This window comes from Micromesistius poutassou (assembly GCF_964030765.1).
Source record: "Micromesistius poutassou genome assembly, chromosome: 5".
In the NCBI taxonomy this organism is placed as follows: Eukaryota; Metazoa; Chordata; class Actinopteri; order Gadiformes; family Gadidae; genus Micromesistius; species Micromesistius poutassou.
Genome location: NC_140275.1, coordinates 20,868,479 through 20,886,636, shown reverse-complemented (window position 1 = coordinate 20,886,636; position 18,158 = coordinate 20,868,479). Strand labels below are relative to the sequence as shown.

The following is an 18,158-nucleotide window of genomic DNA, read 5'->3' as shown; positions in this document are numbered from 1 at the left end:
TAAGGTAGGTAAGATTCAAGAGTTGTGAAGAGGAAGAGCTGAAGAGCGCTAAAGAGGGCAAGATGTTGAAATAAGTCCCAAAAAACATCTCCTTCCGTTCTGCTCCGCCCCTCGCTCCGTCTCGCTGCCGTTGAGCAGTGTGGCTTCAGTCCCCTGTGGCGGCGCTATGATCCTGCCGTCTGCAAGCATGTGATTGACAGGCACGGTGGACTCCCCAAACCAATCAGAACAGCTGGGCCGTGAGGTGTGTAAACATGTCCCTCCCAGAGGAGCAGTCAACCAGAACAGATTCTCACAGAGAGCATTTCACTCTCTAGTAGCAGATTGGTGGCCCGGGGCATTACTAACAATCGACACTCACTTTACCCACAGCACCTTTAGAGGGGAAATCTTATGCCACCAGGTCTGAGTGTGATTAGCCATTACAAGCGGTTTGAAAATATTCCCTTCCCTGTGCCTTAGTGACATCACTAGTGGGCGTATACAACTAGATGTATGATGGATAGATAAGCAACATTTGCTACAGTCCACTGGGTAGGCTGGTCGACTGATCTATCCAGTGTACATCTAGGTGGACACACCCACTTGAAGTGGTTTAGAATGATTTAATGTGTGTAAGTACAGTACACGGTAATGTCAAGTTTAAGTTCACTAGTTACCCTTGTGAAGCATCCAAATGATGAACTCTTTCCTTCATTATTAACCTCATTATGCTTTCATTTGAGATAGCGAATAGCGGCTTGTGTCAAGCTCCCCTCCGGGACGTCAGTCACCATCCATACTGCTCCAGAACATTGATTGATTATATAAAGGAATTATGGGATACAGCAATGAACAATGCTGGTTAATGGATTTACGGACAGTATACATTACAATACAAACAGTTTGACTTATATTTAAAAAAAAGAGAATCACCATCAAGTAATGTTGAATGTCGTTATTGTATGTTTATTACTTAAATATGATATGTATCTATATATGTATATGTGTATATGTATAAATATATAATTGATTGAAATATTTATCATCCAATGTAACGACATACACACAGACAAGACTGCACAGCACATACAACATGCAAGAGCTTCTGGCACCACGGATCAACAGACCTGTAGCATCAGCATAAGCCAAGCCGATATGCGTGACACCCGTCACGCTACAGGACCGTAACAGACTTTGATTGAAGGTGTTTCCTGGTCACGTGACGCACCCTCCGACGTAGCGCTGCCCGGTGTGTCAGGTAGATGAGAGTCCCCGGGGGGCGACCCCATCGGCGCTGGCTTAGCTCATTGGTTACTTCCATGGATCACCACACCCTCTGCGTTGACTTTGTATGGAGTCGTACCGCCCTGTCGCTTTTGGTGTGGCCCTCAGTGTCCGTCTTGGGAGCGGTATGCCATGAGGGACTTCACCGGTGCCCTGGAGGTCATCCCTATGGCCCTGGCAGAGAACAGTGGAATGAACTTCCATCCAGACCATGACAGAGGTCCGAGTCAAACAGGTCTCTGAGAACAAGCCCCACCTTGGCATCGACTGCATGCACGTTAACACCAATGGTATGATAGCCGAAGGATTTGCACACATCTGCCCTAGTTATTACTAGTGGACCCCCCTGCCCACTAGCAATAACTAGGGCAGATCCTGTGCAAATCCTTCAAAAGGATTAATCCACATAAGGCCCCTGGACCTGATGGCATCCCTGGCCGAGTTCTCAGGGTGTGTGCAGATCAGCTGGCAGGTGTGTTTACAGACATTTTCAACACGTCACTGCTCCAGTCTGTGGTCCCCACAAGTCTCAAAAAGTCCACCATCGTTCCAATGACTACCGCCCAGTGTGCTACTGGGTGGTAGCACCTCCATCGTCATGAAGGGCTTTGAGCGGTTAGTCGAATCATTCATCACCTCCTCCCTCCCTGTGAGAAGGTGAAACCCCTTCTCACTATTTCTCCCCTTCCAGCAAAGTGATTGTGGAAGTTGTACTTCCGTCGCAGTAGGGGGCAGAAGGTTATTCCAGCCTTGGCCAGGGAATGTTCCCCTTGTTAATGGTCTGGCCGTGATTGGTCCACTTGGGACTGATTAGTTGGCTTATTTAAGGGGAGTCTCATTTTGTGTTGGCAAAGGAAGGTAAGAGCTGGCTTGACGCAAGGCCAGTACTTGGAACTATGTTAGGCTCAATTACGCTAGGTTTATGCTATGCTAAGCTGCTAAATTCCTAACAGTTTTTTCTTTTTGAAACATTCATTTGTATTTTGTAACCAATGGATTTATTTTTTGTTTATTTATTTTTGGACCTTGGTTTGGAGTAAATAAAACTTTTTTGTCGGAACGGAATTGCCCTAGTTTTTGCCCACACTCTCCAATCCAGTGAGTCCATATCCCGAATACGTGGGGTGACCACGTCGGTCCCTCACAGTCCCTGACTAACTGGACCCCCTGCAGTTTGCACACAGGGCAAACAGGTCCACAGACGACGCCATCGCCCTCACCCTCCGCACTGCCCTCTCCCATCTGGATCAGAGGAACACATGTGGGAATGCTGTTCATTGACTACAGTTCAGCATTCAACACCATTGTGCCCTCCGAGCTCGCTGTGAAGCTCGGGGACCTCGGGCTCAACACCGCCCTCTGTGACTGGATCCTGAGCTTCCTGACGGGCAGACCCCAGAAAAGGTGTGAGCATCTATGAAACCAAAGACGGTTTAAACAGAAAGTGGCTCACATGCTGTAACAAAGACAACTCTCTGTACTGTTCAGTATAGAGAGTCAAGGTTCAAGGTTTATTACAATACCTTAACCAGGCATCACTAACCTATATGTAAGGGATAATGTATAGACCGAGTCGGCAAGCAAGGAAACGTCACTTCCGGTCAGGGCCGTGGGGGAAAACAAACCGTTTTCCCCATACACACTCATGCAAAAAGGCGGTATTTTAAACCTTTGTCAAACGCTTGTCCGCTGTCATTTCTTGGTTTGAATCACTTGTATATGCTGTCAAAGGGCTATATATTAAAAAAATTATCATGATCGGGTCGATTGTTGTCCGTATATTTTTTAAAAAGTGGATCTTTCACAGTTGGTCTTCCCCCACAGCGTTGAGTCTAGGTGGGTGTTCCCTTGGTCGCCGGCTGTAGACACTCGGAGAGACAATGCCGAAGAGTTGTTGTTTACCATTTTGCACCGCAAATAAATTTAAAAATCACAACCTGAGCTTTTATATCTAAGATAAAGCTCTTTGTCAGCACATACAAGTGACTGAAAGTAAGACATGACAGCAAGAGACAAACACTTGCCGCGTTTTTACGATATAGATCCGGCCGGCGACCAAGGGAACACCCACCTAGACTCAACGCTGTGGGGGAAGACCAACTGTGAAAGATCCACTTTTAAAAAAATATACGGACAACAATCGACCCGATCATGATAATTTTTTTAATATATAGCCCTTTGACAGCATATACAAGTGATTCAAACCAAGAAATGACAGCGGACAAGCGTTTGACAAAGGTTTAAAATACCGCCTTTTTGCATGAGTGTGTATGGGGAAAACGGTTTGTTTTCCCCCACGGCCCTGACCGGAAGTGACGTTTCCTTGCTTGCCGACTCGGTCTATAGAACGCCGGTCATTATCGGGAAATAAGCCCGGACAGGATGAACCGGACACCGACGGGAAGCGAAGGTGTCTTGCTTCGCCCTGGAGGTGCTTATTTTAGATAATGACCGGCGACGTTCTATACATTATCCTGCTTATTACACGGCTACTTGCCAAAACGAAAAAATTGCTTCACACGGTGTGTCTTTTTACAATTACCATTCGTAGTGTTGATCAGCAGAGAAATAGTCCGCCAAAGACGTTGACGTCGCTTTAGCAACCGAATCCGTTGGGGTTGATAAGTTACCGGACTTCTTGCGGAGTGATACGAAAGACGTGGAAAATCCACTTTCCTTGACAGCGGTCATTATATGCTTAGCAACGGTCATTATTGAAAAATAATTCACTACCGGAAGTCGGGAAGGCCCATGCAAGTGAACGGAGCTTTCCACAGCATTGAGAAGAGCCGTGTAATAAAGATACAAAACTAAAATGGATTTGATGAAACCCAACCAAGATTTTATAAATACAGTAGGCCTATAACACTTCAAGAGTCTTGTGACGTCTAGCCGCTCTGAAGATATCCCACTGGAGTATTCACTAGTAGAAAGAAGTCATAACAACGGTCTGCATCAAGTATTTTTTATTCATAACATGGTATAAAAAGCAATGCTATATAAGGCATGAGAACAATGGTCTATTTAAAGAGTTACAGTCACAGTGTTGTCATTGTACGACACACTAAACTGTCCTTCTGCCCCTCAGCCCAACTGCTACGCTAAGATCATCACGGTGGAGTCCCAGAAGAAGATCGTCATCTACTCCAGGCAGCCCATCGCCGTCAGCGAGGAGATCACCTACGACTACAAGTTCCCCATCGAAGACCAGAAGATCCCCTGCCTGTGTGGGGCCGACGGCTAGATGTATGATGGATAGATGAGCAACATTTGCGTCAGTCCACTAGGTATGCTGGTCGATGGATCTATCCAGCATAAGGTGGACACGCCCTCTTGAAGTGGTTTTGGAATGATGTGCAAGTACAGTACAGGGTGAAGTCATGTTTAAATTCACTAGCTACCCTTGTGAAGCATCCAAATTAACCTCATTATGCTTTCATTTGAGATAATTTGAGCCAGAACATTGGTTGATTATATAAAGGAATTATGAGACATATGAAAGAAGAGCGCTGTTTACAGACAGTAAACATTACAATACAAACTGTTTTACATGTACTTTAAAAAAGTACTAAAAAAAGAGAATTACCATCAAGTAATGTTGAATAATGTGAACACAATGTCCTTCCTAATTTGGCCTTATTAAAATCATGTCTTGTGCATTAATATCCTTCATTTGACAAACAACTATCAGGCTCACGTTAGTGATGCTCAGGCTCTCAGCATCAATCACAGTGACGTGGGATTGTTGATTCAAGATTCAAGCGCACTCTGAGACTCCGTCGGGTGTGAGGATCGTCAGGTTTCCCCGGGCATTCTGGTCCGCCTCGATGGCTTCAAATAGAGACTTGAAGTTCCCTGCGCCGAAGCCCTGGAGAGAGAGACGGGCACGCAGCTGGTGAGACTCCATACCCTCCCTCCCCGCTCCCTCCCTCCCTCCCTCCCTGACCCGCTCCTCGCTTTGTGGGTAAAGTGTTCTCTTAATGGGAGTAAAGTGCTTCCATTAAGAGGACGTGCACTGGAGGCCTGACGGTGCCTCACCTGGTGGTTGTGTCTCTGGATCACCTCCAGGAATACCGTGGGACGATCCTGGACCGGCTTGGTGAAGATCTGGAGCAGATATCCGTTGTCGTCGAAATCCACCAGGATTTTCAAGTCCTGAAAATGAATAACAGCAAAACAACAAATAATAATAATTATTATCTTCATGCAGAGCATTCTTTCTTTCCGTCTCTCCTCTGTTCTCCTTAAGGGGCCAGCACAGCTTCCCCCGTCCCCTCTCGGGGAAAGGCACGGCGTTCTGACCTGCAGGACGTCCAGGTCCTCTGTGATCTGGACCCTGGAGTGTTTGAGGTTCTCTCTCAGCTGCTCGTAGTACGTGTCCGGCACACACATGAACTCCATCCCCCGCTGCTTCAGGTTGATAATCTGCAAACAACATGAACGGAAAAGGTGTTGGACAATAGGTTTCATGAACAGTTGTGTTCCGGTGTGATGCGGTCTGTAAGGTGTGGGGCGGTCTGTGGCTCTCTGTACGAGCAGGACCAGGGTTGCTGTCAGTTATCCGGCAGGCCGGCTGCGGGTGGTTTTTTTGGTACTTACTGCGGTGATTATATCTGACGTATTCATGGCGATATGCTGGACTCCTGCACCGCCGTAGTACTCCACATATTCCTGGTGGTCACAGGAAGTGAGGGGCCAGAGTCTCCATTAATACGACTGCATGTGTTCCAGAGTTATCAACCCTTCTTTAATCTACAGATTCACCAACATTTCACATCAACAAACTAGAAAAGCTGTATATTTGTCCTTTAAGGATCAAATCTTTGGTCGGGATAGGAACCTTTTGTTATACAAATGTATAATAGTTATGAATAATAATCTTTCATTTAGAATAAAATCATCCTAGTTGTTTTGTCGTATTGTATGAGGGTTTAAATCTGGAGCCCTTGCCTGGATCTGAGACTTGCGTTTCCCAACGGCAGGTTCGTTGATGGGCATCTTCACCGTCTCCTCATAGTTGGCCACGACGATGGAGCGCAAGGCGCTGAACTCAGTCTGCAGCTGCTTGTCGTCCACGGACCAGAAGCGGTGGAAGAGAAGGTTCCTCTGGTACCTGAGAATACCATCAACCAGAGGTCAAAGGTCACTCCAGAACATATGAAGAAACAAACCTCTGGGGTTCAGATGACGGTGGGGGAGGTCACGGGAGGAACAGCTGGTCCAGGGGGTCGCTTGTTTCATGCTGAGAGGAACACCTTGTGCAGTGTCACTCATAACACTTCACCGACCCTGGAACTGAAACGTGATTGGCTAGCTACACATCTTTAGATAAAGTGCTTTCTAATTCGCAGCTCCATCTGGGCCTTGGGTCATGTGACTCCTCTCCTCATCCAATGAGGTGGCTCATCCAATGAGGAGGAGCACTCCGTTCCCTGTAACAAGGTCCAAATCAGACCCAGATGTGGAGAAATTCCAGGAGACTGAGAAAAAAAGTGCTGAGTCACAGTGGAGCAGCAAGCCCTCAGACTGGGCAGGGTTAAGTTCTAACCAGGCCACCCCTCTCCTCCCGCACGGCCAACCCATCCTCCTCCAAGTTCTGTTTAAAGGCAGCGACCGGAACACGTTTCATGGATCGACACCAGTTTACATCAAACTTTTTACAACAGGTTTCTTTCCTCAACAAGCGTTTCTAAACAGAATTGCTGTGGCGTCAGACGCAAAGTGCAGCACGTTACCATTCAACCACCGGCACCATCTCATCGTCTCCCTGGTTCCCCACGACGTGATCGATGAAGTCCAGCCCCCCGCACGGCCTGCACAGAAACACCAAGCAAAATGGCATCCTTCTTAAAGAACACAGCCGTGGTACGTCTCCTCCTATCAGCGGGACTGTTGGGTTACTCACAGCGTGGCCAGAAGGGGGTCCTTGTGCAGCGGGGGTTTGAAACCAGGCAGGAAGAGGCCGTTGTACGCCGTGCGCTCCACCAGTGTGTGTGTGGTGTCCCCGTACTGGATCAAAACCGACGGACAAACAATGTTTCTAGGTGACTGCTCCTCTATTGTATAGGGGATAGCTTTAGCTGTTGCCATCAACTGAGTAAGCTCATTGAGCTGTGCAGTGTTGGAGAGTACGTACGTACGTACGCATGTTATTATATGTCCTCCTGGTATGGTGGGCCTTACCGTTTGGAGCACGGCCAGCTTCACCTGGCCCTGAGCGTCCTCCATGGTGTACGGTTCCCTCACAACCAGGGCTCCCCTCTCTCTGGCTTTCTGCCACAGTCGGGTCAAAACATCCCCATGCAGTCAGGTCAACTCATTTAAATGAAATGAAGTGTGTGTGTGTCTGTCTGTCTGTCTGTCTGTCTGTCTGTCTGTCTGTGTGTGTGTGTGTGTGTGTGTGTGTGTGTGTGTGTGTGTGTGTGTGTGTGGGGGGGGGGGTTTGTTACATTTATGCTTACATTTAAATTATTTACACTATGCATCTAATGCATATAATGATATATATATTACGATATATTTGTATATTTTTAGCTCAGTAAAGCTGCATTTGCGTTTAACTGCCCGTTCATTTGTAGTCATTCTGTTCCAAACTCACTTGGATCTTGAGTTGTATTACCTGCACAAGGTGGTCACAGTTCTCCACTGTAAACGCAACATCCTTCACCCCATCTCCATGTTTGATGAGATGCTCGCCCATCTCTGAGAACGGACGGTATACATAAGTCAAAAAAAATACTTTTCTATTGCTACAATGTATTTCATCCTTCAATCCCAGGAAATGAGACTCAAATAATTTGCATCCTTACCTTTGTTTCCAGGATTGAGAGCAGAGGAGAAAACATACAATATCTGTGAAGGAGGAATTCCAAAGATTAACATTCCTGGTCCATTCCAAATACCATCAGAGGTCATCTATTCTCTGCTTTTCATGGGGTGACATTGTTTATTTTTATTATTTAGTGTATAGTTTTACATTGTCATTTTCTTTTCAACCTATTGATGAATACGTTTCTTCACGCAATGCTGAGTGCTCCAGCTGTCGTACACACGGTATCCCGCTGAGTGTGTCTGGTCCTTACCTTGCCCTGTTTCACCACATGGGAAACCACATCTCTTCTGCCCGTCTCCAGGCCCTGGTACGCCACAGGCTCAAAGCCCAGCTTGTTACAGTAGAACGACGCGGCCTAGCAGGAGCAGAACACCAATCTGTTGTTTATCTCAGAGCGCTCTTACAATCCTCTGCTTGGAAAAGGTGGCTCTTTCTGCATGAATTTACCTGTTTCGCATTTCCAACCCAGAATGTCAGGTGGTCGAAGCACAGGAACTTGCCTTTTTCGTGCTTAACACAGACACAGACAAAGACACATACCGGTACACACACACACACACACACACACACACACACACACACACACACACACACACACACACACACACACACACACACACACACACACACACACAGGTTTAATCATTGTACTATAATCAAACAACGTAAAGGTCAAATTGTTAAAATACAGTTTGACAAATAAACAAATCTCAGCACAAACCTTTTCGCCTTTGTCAGTGTATGTTGTCTGAAAAAAAAATCAACAATGTTACAGTTAAGTAGGCCTATAGTAAGCTACAATAGTGAATTATGTTCTTTGCATGCAAAATATGCAGAATTATATTAATCTCATATATTATCATACAACCTTATTAAATAATTAAGTAATACTAGCAAAAAGTAATACAGTAAATAGGCCTACACCAGAACCAATTCTCACCAAGACTCATACTGAATTTGATTTTGACTCACCATCTTGCCTTCCTTCTTGAACAACAGCAGTTTGCTGAAGGAGATACGCGTTCCAGGGTTTAGAAAAGGAAGGTTTAAATGTCCAGCCCACCGCGGAGGCTGCAGGGGAGGTGAGAGGGGGCAGGGCCGTACGCTGGGAGGATGAGGGCCTGAGGATGTGGCATACGTTGACTTACACACTAAACTAACCTCTAAGGTCAAATACAGCCCTCCTATAGAGAGACAAAGACAATATATGTATAAATGTCTATACATATATATGTGTATATATATTTGATTATAATTCTAAATGGAACATCATCTCAGCAAGTTAAGTGTGGCATTGGACTACAGCCCTGCCCCCTTTAGTTGAACAAATAACTCCATATGTTAATGGTTAGTTTCAAGAGGAGGCTCTGCGATGCAAGCCTCTGATTGGCTGATCTCTGTGTTGCTGCGGTCGAACTGACATCAGTTCTCTTCACTGGTACTGGAGTAGGACTGCAGATCATATAACAGATGTTGATCAAAATGCATAATGTTCCATTACGGTTGAATGACCAAACAAAGTTTACCGATAAGCAATCGACAGATAAGTAGCATATATTTAAGTCATTTATACGTGTGTCTGTGTGTGTGTCTGTGTGTGTGTGTGTGTGTGTGTGTGTGTGTGTGTGTGTGTGTGTGTGTGTGTGTGTGTGTGTGTGTGTGTGTGTGTGTGTGTGTGTGTGTGCGTGTGTGCGTGCGCCTGTGTGTATGTGTGTGTGTGTGTGTGTGTGTGTGTGTGTGTGTGTGTGTGTGTGTGTTTACGGTCAAATGCCAATGCCAAATCCCCTATGCCTGCTCCTGCATGATCTGTATGTAAATCTGACCTGGATGAAAGCTTGCTAAAATGTAGTAAGTAACGAAAAACGTTTGTCCGAAGGTGATGGGCAGCAGCGCTCCGTCCTTCCACAGTGAGAGCTGGACTCCAGAGCCATGTGTGGTATGCACCACGCAGCTTCAGCCCTGCTCTCTCTGTGTCAGTTCAACCGCCGTCAGTAAACGGTTGCCTGGGCGGTTCCCCTGGGGGTTTACTGCCTGTGCTATAGCAGCAGCCAGCGGGAATAGAGGTGTGCCAGGGAATGGTATTCGCTGTGATCACGTGGGTTAGCGATGCATGGCGATCCTGCTCAGGCAACTGCCACCTTCATCCGCAGAGTGACACTGCGTCCATGGTCCATGGGGTCCTGCATGGTGTGGTTGTTTGTCTCAAAGCCCTCCGGTGTGAATGTGCACCACCTCTATAGTACGCTGTGGAGCAGCCTGTTGGATGACTCTATGACAGACAGCAGTGGGAATACATTCTGAGTCAGCTCTGACCCATTCAGTTGAAATTGTGCATGCATTTTTAACGTGAAACATCGTCTAAAAGCAACAGAGCTGATAAGCCAGAGAAAATACGGTCCCTCAGGAAATGAACGATATACTGTCTCTCTGGCTGTTGATATCCTCTTGGGACATTTGGTGCATTGATTCTTTAACAAACTCCAGGGTGTACAGAATTGAATACGAGCCTATAGGAGACATGAAAAACACATTACAAAGACATATCCCAGGCAAGAGAGGACATAAACGTGTGTTGCTTTTTCAGGTCCTTATCCGTTTGTCTTTATCAGACTTCACAAACGTTACCTTTTGTGAACATGTGTTTGGCCTTGAATGAATTACCTCTAGCACCCAACAGAACTACACCCCTGAGGTCAAACGTCATGTGACTGTGTCTTACAACAGTAACTAAATGTAGTTTAGTGTCCTAAATGTTCTTAATATAGGGTAGTAGTAGTATAGCCTCCTATATGTTAATATAGGGTAATAGTATAGCCTCCTAATGTTCTTAATATAGGGTAGCAATATAGTCTACTAGTTCTTAAAATAGGGTAGTAGTATAGCCTCCTAAATGTTCTTAATATAGGGTAGTAGTATAGTCTCCTAATATATGTTAAGATAAGGTAGTAGTATAGACTCCTAATATAAGTTAATATAGGGTAGCTGTATAGCCTCATAGTTCTTAATATAGGGTAGCAGTATAGTGTCCTAAATGTTCTTAATATAGGGTGGTAGTATAGCCTCCTAAATGTTCTTAATATAAGGTAGCAGTATAGTGTCCTAAGATATGTTAATATAAGGTAGTAGTATAGACTCCTAATATAAGTTAATATAAGGTATGAAGCAGTTTAAGTGAGAAAGTATTCAACACTTGATAAACTGATTAATTGATCGACACGTTAATCGCTAGGGTGCTCTGAGTGGTTGCTAGGGGGTGATGACATGGCTGGTAGTGAGAACAACAAGGGGGATTACATGACAGGACACCATTAAAGTGATGGGTGGAGGTGGTCATCCCGTCCTCAGCCAACACCGGGCTGTATTGCGCTATACGACTCTAATGAGCTGAGCTCAAACCTGCTTCTTCATCGTCCCTAAAGGTCTTTGTTTTTCACACTGTTCCCCCGAGGGCTGCCTGTTGTCAGGACATGCAGCCGCACATGTTTTCAGATAGCCGCCTAGCACTCAATTAATGGTGCAGAATACAGACACATGATCTCTTCTTGTTTTTATTGTGGAATCATAACTGTTAATAATGGTCGTACGCTTTGTTTGCAATCCCGGAAAAATGAAAAAAATAACGAAAAATGATTAGCCACACAATCTACAACTTGGATATGTTAGGAATGTGATGCATCTCATCTATTTCCAACCTCAACCTCTTAAACATAAAGAAAAAGTGTTGTGTGGTGTGTGTGTGTGTTATAGAGCACACAGTGTTTAGAGGAGCTGCAACCAGACACAAGACACAGACACACACCACAACACTCCCCTGGGGTGAACTCCATGGGGTCCAGAGGTGTAGCCCCCTGCTGTGCCACCTCCTCTGCCAGTGCACACAGCACACAGTCGAGGAGCAGAGAGCCAGAGAGCCAGACGTTTTTGTGGAGGTGAGGCTGACCGACTCGTCCACCGAGATGCAGACAGAGGACCAGGAGAGAAGCGGCCAACAGGGAGTCCCGCCTCGGACGACGGACCCCGAGGCCCCCCATGGAGCCGTCGTAGACGCTGAGTCATCGCAGCCCGCAGGGGAGGAGCGGCTCACCTGTGTGGGGAGTCCCTCGGTTACGGAAGGCGCCGGCGGGACGGGCGGCGTTCCTTCAGAGTCCAACAGCGGACCTCAACAGCGGAGGATGCAGAGCCTCTTGCGGCAGGTCAGCAGCCAGATCAGGTCCCAGGCCAGCCAGGCCAGCGCCAAGACCGGCATGCTGGAGCTGATGCAGCAGATCAAGGACAGAGAGGCGGGGAGGGCCTCCTCGCTCAGCGGCACGTCAGGAGCGGACGGTGGGAGCGGCGCCGGCGTCTCCGAGGGCGACGGAGGAACTCAAGTGGCCAATAGGGAGCACGGTGAGACGGAGCCAGACGCGACGGCGCCCCTTGAGGTGCCCTCAAGCTTGGAAGAAGAGCTGGAGGCCACCAGAGCCACACTGAGGGGGGAGTTTGAACTGCAGATCTTCCAGCTTCGCGTCGAGATGCAGGCGTACGCCGACCGGGCCGTGAGCGACATGGAGAGCAGGATGAGAAACGCCGCCGCCCCCCCGCACGGCCCGGCTAAAGGGAGGAGCCGGGAACAGACGGACGGCAAAGCAGTGGACAAGAAGCAGAAGCCACTGGCCGCCGCCGCCGCCGCCGCCGCCGCCACACCCGCGCTGACCGGCAGGAGGTCCCGCGTGCTGACGCGCACCATGACCACCATCGTCCCCAAGACCTGCGCCCCCGTCAGCGTCGGGCCCCGGGCCAAGTCGGAGACCCTGAGCGGCTGCAGGGACTGCGGCTCCCTGCGGATGAGGGAGTCCGACCTCATCAGGTTCTCCCACCATCAGGGCCGGGGCTGCAGGCAGACCCAGGGCAGGAGGGCTCTGCCCCCCGTGATCCAGCCCGTGAACCAGGCCCTGCACCAGCCCATGCTCCCTCGGCAGAGGCCTGTCTGATGGCGCAGACCGGTATAGCTGAGACTTGACTGGATGGAAGACGGTGATGATGATGATGTGAAAAGGGAATCGTGATATGGTCAAATATATTTTATTTCTATTGTTGTTTAAACACATGTGGCGTGTCAGTTGCAACATAAATGTCTTATATATACATAATATTATATACATAATCTTATATAATGTCATATAATGTCATACATATACATATATACATATATATAAATATTAGGCTATCTATTAGAACTTTGTAACTGTTAGAAGGACTGAAAACGTCCTTTAAATCAAAGTTTGAATCATTTATTAAGCATTTGGTTATTGTTGCTCTCTTGTTGCTATCTCTTGTTAAGACAACCGTTATTACAATTATTCCAATATTTATTTTCGTCATTTATATGTGAACCTAACACACACACACACACACACACACACACACACACACACACACACACACACACACACACACACATATATAAACACATTGGAAATCTAACTACTAATAATTATAACGTTAAGAAAATGTTGTGTTATTTACTACTTTATAATTTTTGCTTTTCTAGGTAATTGTGCAACGTGGCCCGTAGATGGCAGCATTTAGCTCACATATAACTTTGAAGAACCAATGTTCCTATTCATGAACGGTCAACAGTTTGGTCTGATTTGGGTGACAATAAATGCTGTAAATGCATATTTTCAAAAGAGAATTCTCCTTATTTTTACAAATTTGTGGCTGTGGTCCTCAAGGGTAGGATTCGATTGATTGTTTGATGATAATGCTGTTTTGTCTAATAAAGATATCATGTTGATGTACTGGTCTTCAGATTGCGAGGTGTCTGGTCTGTGTATGTAACGTTGAAGGAGTTTTTTTCCGGATCAGAAGGGAAAGTAGGCCTAATGTTCCACATCGTCATCATTCTAACTTGAAGGATAACGTTGTGTTTTGACAGCAGCCAGATAACGTTATCATTGAATGAGCTCCTCTGTTCAAATACTGGACAACTAATACCTACTATCTATCAAAAACTGTATTTTATCCTCCAGCTTTAGCATACTGGGTGTGAATATTCACCCATAAAAAAGTTACTGGTTGGTCGTATTGTGTGGGTTGTTATAGGTATGGATGTAATCATTTCATACATTGGGGTATATGAAATTAAATGGTTGGCATTTGATCCTTCAAATGTTAAATTAGCATTGCATAATTTATTACCTTTTAATTTTACAATGAAATCTTTAAATTCCACTTTCTCTCAAATACTCGTTCTTCATTTGCAAGTGCACACAAACATACTTTGGTTAATAGAGTCGATTATTACCACAGCATTTGTCGGCCATCCAATCAATTCTACAATATAACGTACGACGGACCCGACACTCACAATCACTCCACTTCCATTGGGCTGCGGACGCAAGGCCTGGGTGGAAGGTTGATGTTATACTGGTGGTGGTCTTGATGTCAGTGTTACCAGATTAGGCCAGATTTCCCGCCCAATCTGGCAACACTGCGCAGTGCACCTGAGTGCACTCAGCATCTGACTTGGCACCGAGGGGCCAATCAGTGACAGGAGATGCATTTAGTGGCTCTGCAGCGTGGAGGGGCCGCTTCCACCGCGGGCCCCCCACAATGGACGCGATAGTGCGGTCTCTGAAGAGGACCTTTGTGTGTCCTGGGGGACGACGATGACATCCGGACGAGGACACATCGAGTCCATCACATTCAGGAGCGGCCAAGCCACGTTGTGGTCGGAAGCGGCGTCAGTCGCCTAACGATTTGGCCGTCGGCTCATTGCTGTACTGCGCATGACAATGAGCCGACGGCCAATCGTGCAGTAACCGCTAGACAGGGCCGTTTCTAGCTGTTTGGGGGCTCTATGCGAGATACTATTTGGGGGCCCCTATTTTTTCAAATTCTCAGGTAGAGATTCCTATCTTTTTCATATATTCTGTGACGATGCAGCAGTCTGTTACATTTTAAGAGGAAGACCGCTGGGGGGGTCCGGGGGCATGCCCCCCCAGAAGAAAATTGTGAAAAATAACCCTTTAAATGGTTACTCCTGGTCAGTGACGGACTGGACGGTCTGGCATTTGGGCAGATGCCAGAAGGGCCGCGTGGCTTCTCGTGGGCCGTCTGGCCTCTCGTGGGGCGTTTGGGCCGGCCAATCACGGAGCGGCATGCTTGATGGGATCGCGCGGCCCCACCGTCGCGACGGCGGCCCCGCATTATCTATCTCCACCACCCTGAAAAATGTACAGATTAAGCTTCCAAATATGACATAACAACCAACAGAGTCAAGGTATCTGCTGAGACCAGATCATTGTGCAAATGTGCCTTGAACTTGGCAGAAACTTCATTTTCAGCTATTTTCTTTGATATTTATCATAAGCCTTAGAAAAAATAGATGAAAAAAATAAATAAAATTTGGGGGGGGGGGGGGGCCCCCTGGTGGCTGCCCTATGCAGCCGCATAGTCCGCATATAGCAAGAAACGGCTCTGCCGCTAGATTAGTGTGATTTTGTACTTTCTATTAAAATATGTACTGGGATAGAAACTTATTTTTTTTTAACTAGTGAAATAGATGTATTGATATTAATAACGACCTTAGTGGGCCTGATGGCCTATTTCTTCGGCTACTGTTGCTGGGTATGTTTCTGGTCTGGGCTGGGAGTCCAAACACACCCACTGTCTGGCCCCCAAGATTAGACATCCTAATGTGTTCTCCTAAAGAAAAGACTAAGATGTGTGTGTGGGGGTAACATGTGTGTTAGGCGGCCATAGTCCTTAACATGCCTCTCAGTCAAAACAATCTCAAAACAATCCCATTAAAACCATCAGGGTGTATGATGAGCTGGAAAAGGGGGCAGGGCGGATGAGGGGGTCCATCTGAAGGCAGAGGCGTCGACCGTGTCTTGAGTAGTGTCAAATAGAGAACGGTATCAGCATGGAGATATCAATCAAAAGTGGTCTGGTGTAAACGTGTGTTAAGCCTTAATGTGGATGATGCCACTTCCAGGTGTATCCATGATGACAGGCTTTGTGTGTGTGTGTGTGTGTGTGTGTGTGTGTGTGTGTGTGTGTAGACAGAAACCCAAAGCCATCTGGGGGGTGGTGGTGGGGGGGGGGGGTGCAGGAACTGCTAGACGCCATCGTTGGGAGTGTGTATTGGACAGACGATGGCCCACTTGTGTGATCAATACTGAGGCCTGTTGTTTAGAGTGAAGCGGCCCAACAAACAGGTCTTCAAGTGTCATGATTACAAGTTAAGGAAACCTTAGTGCAGATGGATACACACGTGTGAGGGATATTTGTTTTGCCTTTCTATTTCTTATGTTTTTTTTATTATTTAATTAAAATGCTGAAAAAAATGCAACAAGTGGATGAAATCCAAAAGGGTAAACATCCATTTGTCAAAAGAAAGAACAGCATGCTCTTGGGTTTCCCTCCAAAGACGGAGAGAAAGCAGCCAATCAAAACATTGTAAAATCACAGGACACATGCAGATAATCTGGAAAGGTTTCATTAATAAGATTGGTTTAATACGTATTTATGTTGTGCCGTTTTGAAAACAGACACACACACACACACACACACACACACACACACACACACACACACACACACACACACACACACCAAACACATGCAGAGATTATGCAGCGTGGTGAAATGGATGACGCTGTTTAACCACTTGTTGGTTTACTTTGACCTAGTCTTTACAATCCAGGAAAGGGGAGTTCCCACATCAAAGACCCTCACACTTGTGGAGACGGAGGAGGGATGTGTGTGTGTGTGTGTGTGTGTGTGTGTTTGTGTTTATGTGCGGGAGTGTGAGTGTGTGTGTTTGTGTGTGTGTGTGTGTGTGTGTGTGTGTGTGTGTGTGTGTGTGTGAGTGTGTGTGCGTGTGTGTGTGCGTGTGTATGTGTGTGTGTGTGTGTGTGTGTGTGTCCATATGTGAGTGATGCAAGATGCTGGAACAACAACCAACAACACCACCCACACCATAACAACAAACAACAAACAACAACAACAACAGCAGCAACAGGTGAGCAGCGCTGGCCAGCAGGAGGATTAAGGATGCGTTCCATGCTCCTCATATATACACACTATCAGAGCATAGAGCTCATCCTTAATCCTCCTGCTGCTCAGTGCTGACAGGACCCCTGATAATGTGTACAGCCAGGGGCCCGCATTGATGCCTGAGACCCCCTCCATGTTTACCTTAAATCTGCCCTAACTCATTGTTGGATGTCAACACAAATGGAGGAATGTTAACCCTGACCCTAACCCTACGACCGCAGCTATCAGCGTTAACCTGGGATCCAGGGTCGTGCAACCGCAACCGGTTTGTGGCGCTCTGCTGACAGTGGTGTTGCAGGGGGTCTGCGGGAGAACTGGGGGAACACTGGGAGGTACAGATGGGAACACTGGGAAGTAAGGAGGAAATGTATGAACTGAGAGGGTTAACAGGAGCGCACACGCACATGCACGCCCACCCACACACACACACACACACACACATAGAACTAAACAAACACACACACACACACACACACACACACACACACACACACACTCACTCACACAACACACATACACTCACACAACACACACACACACACACACACACACACACACACACACACACACACACACACACACACACACACACACACTCACACACACACACACACACACACACACACACACACACTCCTCTGTGCTAAGCCATGGGAACAAATGGGTCCTAGTACAAGCAACACAGGGCCACAGTCTCGCTGAGGGCTCCAGTGGGCTCTTTGTGGCCCCTGGTTCACAGGTGAGACGGGTTCTATAATGACAGCTACACCCCCCCTCCACCCCCACAGGCTTTCTTTGATCTAGCAGTGGAAAGGTTTGGAGGTGGGGGAGGTGGGGCAGGGTGCTCTCTGACGGTTCTTTGTAAGACTGGCTAATAGATGGATGATATGGGGAGAAGGGCCTATTGTGTGATGCAGCTCCATGATGATGCTCAGTGATGCCTGTTAGTTTGTGGTTAACGGTGAGCATGATCCCATCATCTGTGTGTTGTATTATGTGTCTAGTGTATCGCTGT

The 18,158-nt window shown here is 46.8% G+C and overlaps 1 protein-coding gene across 1 annotated transcript; it reads right to left on the bottom strand.

Moving 5' to 3' along the window:
- Nucleotides 1-4,927: 4,927 nt before the first annotated feature.
- LOC311343357 (4-hydroxyphenylpyruvate dioxygenase-like) lies at nucleotides 4,928-9,234 on the bottom strand (the record flags this gene model as incomplete). The annotated part of the gene is made up of 15 exons (XM_084468220.1): nucleotides 4,928-5,134; nucleotides 5,305-5,421; nucleotides 5,569-5,691; nucleotides 5,866-5,937; nucleotides 6,217-6,379; nucleotides 7,002-7,079; nucleotides 7,172-7,275; nucleotides 7,450-7,539; nucleotides 7,886-7,968; nucleotides 8,076-8,118; nucleotides 8,349-8,453; nucleotides 8,546-8,608; nucleotides 8,820-8,846; nucleotides 9,071-9,104; nucleotides 9,203-9,234. The coding sequence occupies 15 exons, from the start codon at nucleotides 9,232-9,234 to the stop codon at nucleotides 5,024-5,026; spliced, it is 1,245 nt and encodes a 414-aa protein (XP_084324346.1). The 3' UTR covers nucleotides 4,928-5,023.
- Nucleotides 9,235-18,158: the final 8,924 nt, after the last annotated feature.